At 48.1% G+C, this 11,562-nt stretch overlaps 1 protein-coding gene across 1 annotated transcript in view; it reads right to left on the bottom strand.

Annotated features, from left to right (window-relative positions):
* Positions 1-271: 271 nt before the first annotated feature.
* The window catches only part of LOC140419070 (uncharacterized), a 555,344-nt gene continuing 544,053 nt past the window's right edge, over positions 272-11,562 (bottom strand). The window contains exon 2 of the mRNA XM_072502799.1: positions 272-4,012. Coding sequence (XP_072358900.1) covers positions 2,810-3,919 — 1,110 coding nt within the window. The 5' untranslated portion in view covers positions 3,920-4,012 and the 3' untranslated portion in view covers positions 272-2,809. The remainder of the gene's footprint in view (positions 4,013-11,562) is intronic.

Genomic DNA, 11,562 nt, shown 5'->3' with positions numbered 1-11,562 from the left:
GTATCTAGTGGTAGCTATCGGCTGCACCTTTGTGGGCCTGGCCATCCTTAAATGTATGATGGGTAGAATGCGGGGTGCACTGGATCAGATCACCGCCCCAATCACTGCAAAAAAAAAAATTTAACTGTTAAAATCCATGAGGGTGAGGCAGATGAAGGGGGGCTAAGACAGGAATTGGAAATGCAGCGACGGATCTTTTTAGATGAGGAACCGTAGCTATGGATTGGATAGTTCGGTTATCATGGAATGATAAAAGGAGGGAATGACGAATGTGATATAAAATAGTTACTTTAGAGATATTAGTTAATGTAATGTAGAAATAAGCCACTTTGATTCTGGCAGGTAGAGACAGAGGGATTTGAGACCGCATGGAAAAAGCAGGAAGAGGTGTGTCTATGAGAGTGATGCTGCATTGATAGGGGCCGGAGAAAGGGATTGGAAGTGAGCCAATCAGAATAGATCAAACAAGTCAGGAGGGACATAGGATGACCTATGGGTGTCGAGTATGTGAAACTTGATGCCATTTGAATGTATGAGTACTGATCTCTTTGTCTGGGACCTTCACTTAGTTCCCGGGACTGCAGACAGCAACATGTTGTCTGTATCACTGTGGACTAGGTAGCTTGCAAGCTGAATAAAATAACTTCTTTTTACTTGCAAATCCATCTCGACTTTTATTGAGGCCAGACTGACGGAGAAAGAAATTTGGAAATCAACACCCTCTCCCACCTCTCCTCTAGAAACTACCCTGTCCTGCCTTCCGTTTGGCGGGAGACATGGGAAGGACGGCACCAGGCTGCGTACAAAATCCCTCACCTGCAAGTATCTAAAGTTGTTTCCTCTCGCCAGGCCAAACTTCTCCTCCAGCGCCCTCATGCTCGGAAAGCTCCCTTCCAGGAACACATCCCCATCCTCACAATCCCCGCCCTCCTTCACAGTCGATATCCCCCTGTTCATGTTCTCTGGGGCAAATCGGTGGTTGCCGCAGATTGGGGTCCACACCGATGCTCTTACCTCCCATACATGCCTCCTCCACTGGCCCCAGATCTGAAGAGCCACCACCACTATCAGGCTGGTGGAGTACCGGCGGAAGTGGCAGAGGGGCTGTGGCCAGGGCTGCTAAGCTAGTGCCCCTGCACGAAGCAGCCTCCATCTGCTCCCAAACCGGCCCCGCACCCACCATCCATTTCCTTATCATCACTATGTTGGCCGCCCAGTAATAGTTGAAGTTCGGCAATGCCAGCCCCCTTCTCCTCTGCTCCTTTCTAGCATCACCCTCTTCACCCGCAGGGACATCCCTGCCCATACAAATCCCAGAATAATTTTATTCAGCTTCTTAAAGAAGAACCGCGGGATAAAGATAGGGAGACACTGAAAAACAAACAAGAACCATGGGAGAATCGTCATTTTAACAGTCTGCACCCTTCCCGCCAATGACAGCGGAAGCGCTTCCCACCTCTGGACCTCCTCCCTCACTCGTTCCACCAGTCAGGACAGGTTGAGCTTATGCAACCAACCCCAGTCCCGTGCCAACTGAATCCCCAAATATCGGAAACTCTCCCCCACCACCCTGAACGGTTGCCATAATACCGTTCATCCCACCATTGGGTCCGATACATATAACAGCAGATCATCCGTGTATAACGAGACTCTGGTTCCACTCTCCCCCGGACCAGCCCTTTCCAGCCCCTAGAAGCTCTCAGTGCAATGGCCAGGGGCTCTATGGCCAGCGCAAACAGCAGTGGGGAGAGAGGGCAGCCCTGTCTTGTCCCACGTTGCAGCCTAAAGTAATCCGATGTCGTCCTGTTCATCCTTACACTCGCCTCCGGGGCCTGATACAATAGCCTAACCCAGTCGATGGACCCCGCCCCGAACCCGAACCATCCTAGTACCTCCCACAGATAATCCCACTCGACCCGGTCAAAAGCCTTTCCAGCATTCATGGCTACCACTATCTCTACCTCCCTACTCTCCGGGGGCATCATAATCATGTTGAGCAGCTTTCTTAGGTTGGCCACCAGCTGCCTCCCCTTTACAAACCCGGTTTGGTCTCCATAATTACATCCGGGACACAGTCCTCAATTCTGGTCGCCAAACTCTTGGCCAGTAACTTGGCGTCTACGTTGATCAGAGAGGTCGGCCTGTGTGACCCACAAGCCTCCGGGTCCTTATCCCGTTTCAGAATGAGCGAGATGGTGGCCTGCGACATCGTCGGGGGTAAACTCCCTCTGTCTCTTGTCTCGTTGAAGACCCTGACCAGCACCGGCCCCACTATCCCGGCAAATCTTTTGTAAAACTCCACCGGATACCCGTCCAGCACCAGGGCTTTACCCGGCTGCATGACCCTCAGGCCCCCCCAATACCTCTTCGATCCTGACCAGGGCCCCCAGTCCATCCACCAACCCCCTCCCCACTCTTGGGAAGGTCAGTCCGTCCAGGAATCGCCTCATCCCCCCCGGTCCCCCGGGTGGTTCCGAAGTGTACAGCTTCCTATAAAAGTCCCTAAAGACCTTGTTCAGCCCTGCCGGGTCACCCACTAGATTACCTTCCCCATCCACAACCCTCCCTACTTCCATGGCCGTTTCCCTCTTCCTCAGTTGCTGCGCAAGCATTCTACTGGCCTTCTCCCCATGCTCATAAATCGCACCTTTTACCATTAACACACTGCATATTTAACACTAATCTATTTGACTTTTAGCCAGAATATTAGCCCCTGTAAATGGGCTGGAGTTTGTTATCAGCAGAAAGAGACCCAAATGAACACGGTTCAGTCCTGAATGTGAGAAACAGCAAAATCCAATCACTGTGATTACTTGTGGCCTCGTTGGTGTTTCAGCAGGTTGGGTGAAGTAGTGAATCCCTTCCCACACTCGGAGCAGGTGAACGGTCTCTCCCCAGTATGAACTCGCTGGTGTGTGGACAGAGCAGATGACTGAGTGAATCCCTTCCCACACTCGGAGCAGGTGAATGGTCTCTCCCCAGTGTGAGTTCGCTGATGTACAGTGAGGTCAGATGATCGTCTGAACCCAGTCCCGCAGTGAGAGCACCTGAACGGTCTCTCGTCAGTGTGAACACGTTGATGGTACATCAGTTCCCAAGAACTTTTATAGCACTTCCCGCAGTCTGGACATTGAAACGGTCTCTCATCAGTGTGAACTCGCTGGTGCTTCTGCAGGTTGGATGACTCAGTGAATGCCTTCCCACACTTGGCGCAGGCGAATGGCCTCTCCCCAGTGTGAATTCGCTGATGTACAGTGAGGTGAGATGAGTGTCTGAACCCAGTCCCGCAATCAGAGCACCTGAACGGTTTCTCGTCAGTGTGAATACGTTGATGGTACATCAGATTCCCAGAACTTTTGTAGCACTTCCCGCAGTCTGGACACTGAAACGGTCTCTCCTCAGTGTGAACTCGCTGGTGTCTCAGCAGGTGGGATAACTGAGTAAATCCCTTCCCACACTGAGAGCAGGTGAATGGTCTCTCCCCAGTGTGAACCCGCTGGTGTCTCCGCAGGGCCGCTAACTGAATAAATCCCTTCCCACACTTGGAGCAGGTGAACGGACTCTCCCCAGTGTGAACTCGCTGGTGACTCCGCAGGGCCGCTAACTGAATAAATCCCTTCCCACACTTGGAGCAGGTGAACGGTCTCTCCCCAGTGTGAAGTCGCTGGTGACTCCGCAGGGCCGCTAACTGAATAAATCCCTTCCCACACTTGGAGCAGGTGAATGGTCTCTCCCCAGTGTGACTGCGTCGATGAGTTTCCAGCTGGGATGGGTAAGTGAATCCTTTCCCACAGTCCCCACATTTCCACAGTTTCTCCTCAGTGTGTCTCGTGAGGCCTGATGATCGAGCAAATCCTTGTCCACACACACAACACGAGTACGGTTTCTCCCCACTGTGAACGATGCTTTTTCCTTCCATGTTCAAAGTACGATGATATTCAGGATACGATAAACTGAGGAGTCTGGTGCTTGGTTTGAGTTTCCAGACTTTGAAGCCTCCGCTTCGAACACCCTATGAAACGGATTTAAAAACAGAAAATAGGGAGTGAGAGAGAACCCACAAAAACATAAAGGCAGGTTGTGAAATTGAGCTGAATGAATCTGGTTATTGTGGGGCCGACACTTGGAAAAAGTGACCATGAAAATGGTTGAATTGTTATAAAACCCAACTGGCCTCTTTGGGAGGAGAGAGAAAGAGGTGAAGAGGGATTTTGTATATCTACAAGACATATTAAGAGAGCAGTTGGCAAAGCAAATTCGATCTGAGCATCATCAAGAGTAATATTGATACTGAAACTATGCTTCTGGTGGCACATGGATTAGCACTGCTGCCTCACAACTCCAGGGACCTGGGTTCAATTCCGGCCTTGGTGACTGGCTGTGTGGAGTTTGCACTTTCTCCCAGTGTCTGCATGGGTTTCCTCCCACAGTCCAAAGACGGGCAAGTTAGGTGGATTGGCCTTGATAAATTGCAGCTTAGTGTCCAGGGATGGGCAGGTTAGGTGGGGCTATGGGGCTACAGGGATAGGGTAGGGGTGTGGGCCTAGGCAAGGTGCCCTTTCAGCGAATCGTTGCAGACTTGATGGGGCGAATGGCCTCCTTCTGCACTGTTGGAACTCTATGGTTCTAATTCTATTCTATGAATCTTTATAAAGCTCTGGTCACCACTCTTCAGGAAGAATGTGAAGGTTCTTGGAGAAGGTGCAGAGGAGATTTACCAGAATGGTTCCTGCAAAGGAGGTTGAGGGGAGATTTGATCGAGGGCCACAACATTATGCCAGATTTCCATCAGGTGGACAAAGAAACTCTGTTTCCGTTCACTGATCGTACAAGCACTAGGGACACAGATTTTAAAGTTTGGGGTAAAACCTGGATTGAACTATATAAGATCCTGAGGGGTCTTGACAGGTGGATGTGGAGAGGATGTTTCCTCTTATGGGAGAATCGAGAACGCAGGCATCACTGTTGCAAAGTGAGGGATCACCCATTTCAGATGGAGATGAGGATTTTTTATTCTCTTGAGGGTTGTAAGACTTTGGAACTCGCGTCCTTAAAAGGCAGTGGAAGCAGAGTCCTTGAATATTTTTAAGCAGAGCGGGATAGATTCTTGATGAGCAAGGAGGTGAAAGGTCATCAGGGGTAGGCAGGAATGTGAAGTTGAGGTTAGAATGAGATCAGCCGCAACCTTATTGAATGCGGAGCAGGCTCGAGGGGCCGAGTGGCCTGTTCCTAGTTTGTATGTAAAAGGTACAGGAGATGAGGTGATATGAGATGTATGGTTTTACAAAGCGTGTGGAATGACCTGAAACTTGCTGCCTATGAGGGAGTTTGAAAATAGATACAATGAATGATTTGATTTCAAAAGGAAATTGGATAGACGTCTGAGGGAAATAAACCTACAAGGATACAGGGATAGAGCAGGAGAATGGGACTGACTGGATTGCTCCAGAGAGCTAGCAGGACAGTGATTGACCGTCAACCAAACAACCTTTATCCCATTTTCAATATTTTTATATCCGCTGAAGAGAAATGTTCAAAGGGGCTGGTTTAGCTCACTGGGCTAAATCGCTGGCTTTTAAAGCAGACCAAGGCAGGCCAGCAGCACGGTTCAATTCCCATACCAGCCTCCCCGAACAGGCGCCGGAAGTGGCGGCTAGGGGCTTTTCACAGTAACTTAATTGAAGCCTACTCGTGACAAATAAGCGATTTTCAAGAAAATTACAAAAAAACCTTTTGGACTGGAAAAGGGAATGAAGGATGACCTGATCCTGTAAGATTATGAACAGGTTTGATATGATCGACAATTGGAAGATGTTTCCACTGGATAAGAATAAATATGAGTTAGTCATTAGTTAATCGAATGTGCAGTTCAGGAGCAGTTCAGACGGAGATCACTCATACTTTTCACGTGTGCAAAGGGATTTCCTCAGTTTTCCCACTGGCTAACACTCCAACTTTAAAAGTCCCAAACCATTTGATCCAATTTCAGCACATTGTTAATGGCGAGGGGCAGTTTAACTATTCGGTCCAGGGAGACAAAAATCACTGTTCACCTGAACCTGCTCAGACCCCAACACGTTAACAACTCCCTGTTCATGTTTGGTCTGTTGTCAATCACATCCAGGACAGACCTGTGGTGGACGGCCTGTACTATTTAGTTGCTTTATTAATTTATGTAATAAATTTCTTACCTTGGCCAAATGGTACCAATCATAATCGGTTGGCAAAGCATAGTTTCTATCTGCAATATCGATTTCAATGGCTGGGGTATTACTCATCATGCATAGCAGCTGAGAATGTGCTCTATCCACATTACAGATGGACCTCGCACATGCACAGAGCCCGGCTGTGACTGGTGCATGCGCTGACGGTGCGAGGAGCGGGAAAGAAACAATCGAGCGACTTTCAGGATTGGAGCCGGTGGGTGGCCAGGGAGCAATAGAAGCTGCGGAGTGAGACGGGAGGCTTCATAAATAACCCGTGGAGGCTTCAACTCCCGAGGAAAATGTTAATGGTCCCAGCTTAAACAGCACCAAACAGAGTGAGAGCTGAGCGGTGACAGGCCCGGGTTACCGGCCGCCATCTTTACAGAGGACACGGTGCCGCAGGCACATGCGCTGCCAGCCTGGACCGGATGCCAACTACATAAGAACATAAGAACTAGGAGCAGGAGTAGGCCATCTGGCCCCTCGAGCCTGCTCCGCTATTTAATGAGATCATGGCTGATCTTTGTGGACTCAGCTCCACTCTCCGGCCCGTACACCATATCCCCGAATCACTTTATTCTTTAGAAAGGCATCTATCTTTTTCTTAAAAACGTTTAAAGAAGGAGCCTCAACTGCTTCACTGGGCAAGGAATTCCAGAGATTCACAACCCTTTGGGTGAAGAAGTTCCTCCTACACTCCGTCCTAAATCTACCTCCCCTTATTTTGAGGCTATGTCCCCTAGTTTTGCTTTCCCCGACCAGTGGAAACAACCTGCCCGCATCTATCCTATCTATTCCCTTCATAGCCTTCAATGTTATGACGTGCCAGTCTTCATCCAGGTACTTTTTTAGAGGATGTGAGACAACCGTCTCTACCACCCTCCTAGGCAGTGCATTCCAGACCCTCACCACCCTCTGCGTAAAAACATTTTTCTTCAGTACATGTGTCAATACATCTAACCCCACTCTCTGTTGTCTGTTGGTTAGCCAATCCTCTATCCAAGCTAATATATTATCTCTCAACCCCGTGGGATTTTATCTTATTACCTTTTGTGTGACACCTTATCAAATGTATTCTGGGACATCTTCCAAGAACTGCAAGAAATGAGTCAAACACGATATACCCTTCACAAAACCACGCTGACTCTGATGGATTGCAGTTTGACTTTCCAAATGTCCAGATACTGCTTCCTCAATAATAGATTCTAACAGTTTCCCAACAACAGGCTTTAAACTAACTAGTTTCCTACTTTCTGCCTTTTTTACCTAATCCAGTGACATTGGAAATTTTCTCAGTGACCCTCAGTCACCATCACTGAAACGAACTTTAAATTCCAGATTTTATTAATTTAATGTCCCCAGAACATTCTCCTGTCTCTCTGGGTGACTAATGCAGTGACATTGTCACTGGGTCAGTGTCTCCCCCCTGGTCTCTGTGAGGTTGTTTGTGGAGAGAAGCCGGAAGTGGCGGACAGTGAGAGTGGAGAATGTTCATTGTTCAGCTCTGGGGCCGCCCCCAACACTGACCTCTCACTTGACACCTCATAATTCCCGGACAATGATTGACGGCATCACGCGACCAATAGAAGAGTGGACGGGTCCGGGAGGGGGCGGAAGTGGCTGGCCCTCCAGCCAATCGGAGTGAATCAGGGGCGGGACTGGGCCGAGTGAAGCATGCGCAGTGTGATTAATGGCGACGCAGAAAAAGTTCTTTCTCGGATCCAGAATCCGTGAAGGTGGGAATGGCGGGACGGAGGGAGAGCTGGATCATGCGGGTTGTTAGGCACGCTTCGTAAACATGTTATATAAACTGAACATCTGACAAAATAAACCACCGGTACCTGGGGATCTGAGCGGAGGCTGCAGCTTTGTTACAGACGAGCCTGTGCACCCGCCATCTTTATTTGGTACTGGCAGCGGTGCGCATGCGCCCTCGTGATTTGGCTCACTGGCAGTAGTGCGCGTGCGCACTCACCATATTTATTGGGGCACGAGCAGCAGAGCGCAGGCTCAGTCGCCATCATTGTTGGGGGCAACATTTTTGAAATGTGTCTTCATGACAGACTTTCACTCTGAGTTACAAATTCTTATTTATGGGGCAGAATATATACCGAGGGCAGTGACAATAATTCGAATTTATATTGTGACTTGAACAGAATATAACTTTTAAGACTTTCAGAGAAACGTTACAAAATAACAATTGACACTGAGCCACATGAGGAGATATTAGATTTTAAGGAGAATCTTAATGGAGGAAATTGAGTCGGCGAGTTTTAAGGAGGAAATTCCTGAAATTGAGGCCTTGGCAACTCAGTAATGGTGGAGAGATTAAAATCAGGAATTCTCAAGTGGCTGGAATTAAATGAGTGCAGCGATCTCAAAGGGGTGTGTGTGGAGGAGATTACAGTGATCCGGATGATCATTATCATGGAGGAAAATAATGAAAAATTTAAACTTCTTTGTGCCTTTTAAAATGAAGCATTTGCAGATCAGTGGGCACAGGGGCTGGTGTGAGTATGCACATGGGTAGCAGAGTTTGGGATGGGATGGAGGGGGTTGTTTAATGTTGCAGTCCGGCTGCGAGTGCGTTGGAATAATTTGGTTAAGTGGTAACAGAAGAATGGATGATGGTTTCTGCAGCAGATGAACAGAGACAAAGGTGGAGTCGAGCTGTGTTCCTGAGGTGGAAATCGGCAATCTTGGTGATGGTGTGGATCTGTGGTCAAGAGCTCATCTGGGGTGAAATATTTCACCATGGTTGTGAACAGTCAGCTTCAGCCTCAGACATTGGACAGGGATGGAATTGGTGGCAAGGGACTGGAGTTTGTAGAGGGTGTGAAAGGGAATGGGTTCAGTCTTGTCAATATTTAAATGGAGGAAAGTTCTGCTCATCCAGCACTGGATGTCAGACAAGTTCAACAGTGTGTGTCTTGGAAAGGAACTTGCAGGTGGTGATGTCCACATACATCTGCTGTCCTGCTCCATCCAGGTGGTGGAGGTTAAGGGTTCAGGAGATTCTGTCAAATTGTGATTCAGTTGTTGGTCCATTGCTTGCTGTTACCCTCACTCCTTTCTCACTCTCTCCCTTTCCATCAATCTTTTTGATTTTCTCTCTCCCCCACTACTCGCTCTCTTTCTCTCTCACTCTGTTTCTCATATTAAATTCTCTAGCCCAGAGGGTTGTGGATGTTAATAATAATCATTATTGTCACAAGTATGCTTACATTAACATTGCAATGACGTTACTGTGACCATCAGTGAATATATATACGGCTGAGATGATGAGATGTTTGGTCTCTCAGGAAGTCAAAGGACATGGAGAGCTAACGGGAAAGTGGAATTGAAGACTGAGATCAGCCACAAATGTGTTCAATGGCAGAGCAGGTTCGAAGGACCGAATGGTCTACTTCTGCTCCTATTTCTTGTGTTTGTGCCGAGGCCCGAGCCTTGTGTGGGCTCAGGCCGGGCGGCAAGTTCCCTTCCCTGAAGGACATTAACAAACTAGTTCACTTTTCACAAAAGGTTCAACAGTTTTCGTGGTCACTTTTTCCCAGTGCCAGCCCCACAAGTTACCAGATTCATTCAGCTCAATTTCACAACCTGCCTTTGTGCTTTGGTGGGATCTCTCTCACTCCGTTTTGTTTGTTTTAACACAATTTCACAGGGTATCAGCAGGGAAGGATGTGCAATTAGGGAACTCCAACCAAACACATCAAAATCTGACAGTCGTGTAACTGATCGTAACCTAAATATCATCAGATTTTGAACATGGAAGGAAAAAGCACAGTTCACAGTGGGGAGAAACCGTACACGTGTTCTGTGTGTGGACGAAGCTTCAGCCGATCATCTGGTCTGTCAAAACACAAGCGCAGTCACAGCAGGGAGAAACCATGGTAATGTGGGGACTGTGGCAATGCGTTCAATTACCCATCTGACCTGGCAACCCATTCACACTGGGGAGAAGCCTTTCACTTGCCCAGAGTGTGGGCATGGATTCACTCAGTCATCCCAACTGCTGACACACCAGCCGATTCACAATGATGAGAGACCTTTTAAATGCAGAAAATGCGGGAAGTGCTTTAAAAGTTCTCGGGAACTGGTGTCCCATCAACATGTTCACACTGACGAGAAACTATTCAGGTGCTCCGACTGTGGGACTTGGTTCAGACGATTATCTCAATTCACTCTACACCAGCGGATTCACACTGGGGAGAGGCCATTCACCTGCTCCCAGTGTGGAAAGGGATTCATTCACTCAGACAACCTGCTGAGACACCAGTGGGTTCACAAGTAACTGATGTGATTGGATTTTGCTGTTAATCACATCCAGGACTGAAGCATGTTCATTGGACTCGGGTTGGACTCATATTTATAAACGCTAATCCAGTTATAAGGGATAATATTCTGGATAAAAGTCAATTATTTAACACAAGTGTGTCGAATCTTTTAACATCCCATCACAAGTTAGTTCTGTTTGAAGGTCTCTCCCTCGCCCCTGTCTCCTCCATCCTCACCTCAAGTGTGTGGAGTTCATGAAGCTTCTTTCTCACTGAGATTGAGACAATCTGATGAGCTGCCTCTGCTGCTTTCCTCTCTACCAATGGGCCAAATTGTCTCGAAAATTCCACCTGGTCTGAGCTCTGAACTCCTCTTTCTCCAGTTTCTCTCCTACCCTCTATCTTCATCAGAGCTCACCTTCTCCATTAGACCTGCCTCCTGCGCCAGGGTCCTGGGTTCGATTCCCGGCTTGGGTCACTGTCGGTGCGGAGTCTGCACGTTCTCCCCGTGTCTGCTCCCAGGGTGTTCCAGTTTCCTCCCACAAGTCCCGAAAGACGTGTTTGTTAGGTGAATTGGACATTCTGAATTCTCCCTCTGTGTACCCGAACAGGCACCGGAGTGTGGTGACTAGGGGCTTTTCACAGTAACTTCATTGCAGTGTTAATGTGAGCCTACTTGTGACACTAATAAAGATTGTTTGATTATTACTATTTAACCACATTCTCACAAAACTGCTGACCATTCACCTTCTCCATGTTGTGTGATATTGTTCATAGTTCTCTCTCTTCGTCCTGTCGCTCATCTTTAAATGCACCATCATCACCCATCCTAAAACAATATTTAACCCCACCATCATTGCAACTACCACATCAAAACCTCCCTTTCCTCTCCAACTCCTTGTACTCGGTGTCCCCCAAGGATCTATCCTCGGCCCCTCCATTTTCTCATCAACACGCTTCCAGTAGGTGACATCATCCAAAAGCACCGTGTTAGTTTTCACATGTACACTGACGAGACCCAGCTCTACCTCACCCCCATCCCTATCCATTCCTCCACTGTCACTCAATTATCAAACTGC

This window comes from Scyliorhinus torazame, chromosome 5 (genome assembly GCF_047496885.1).
Source record: "Scyliorhinus torazame isolate Kashiwa2021f chromosome 5, sScyTor2.1, whole genome shotgun sequence".
Lineage (NCBI taxonomy): Eukaryota > Metazoa > Chordata > Chondrichthyes > Carcharhiniformes > Scyliorhinidae > Scyliorhinus > Scyliorhinus torazame.
Note: the sequence above shows the minus strand (reverse complement) of the source record. Positions and strands in the feature narration are given on the sequence as shown.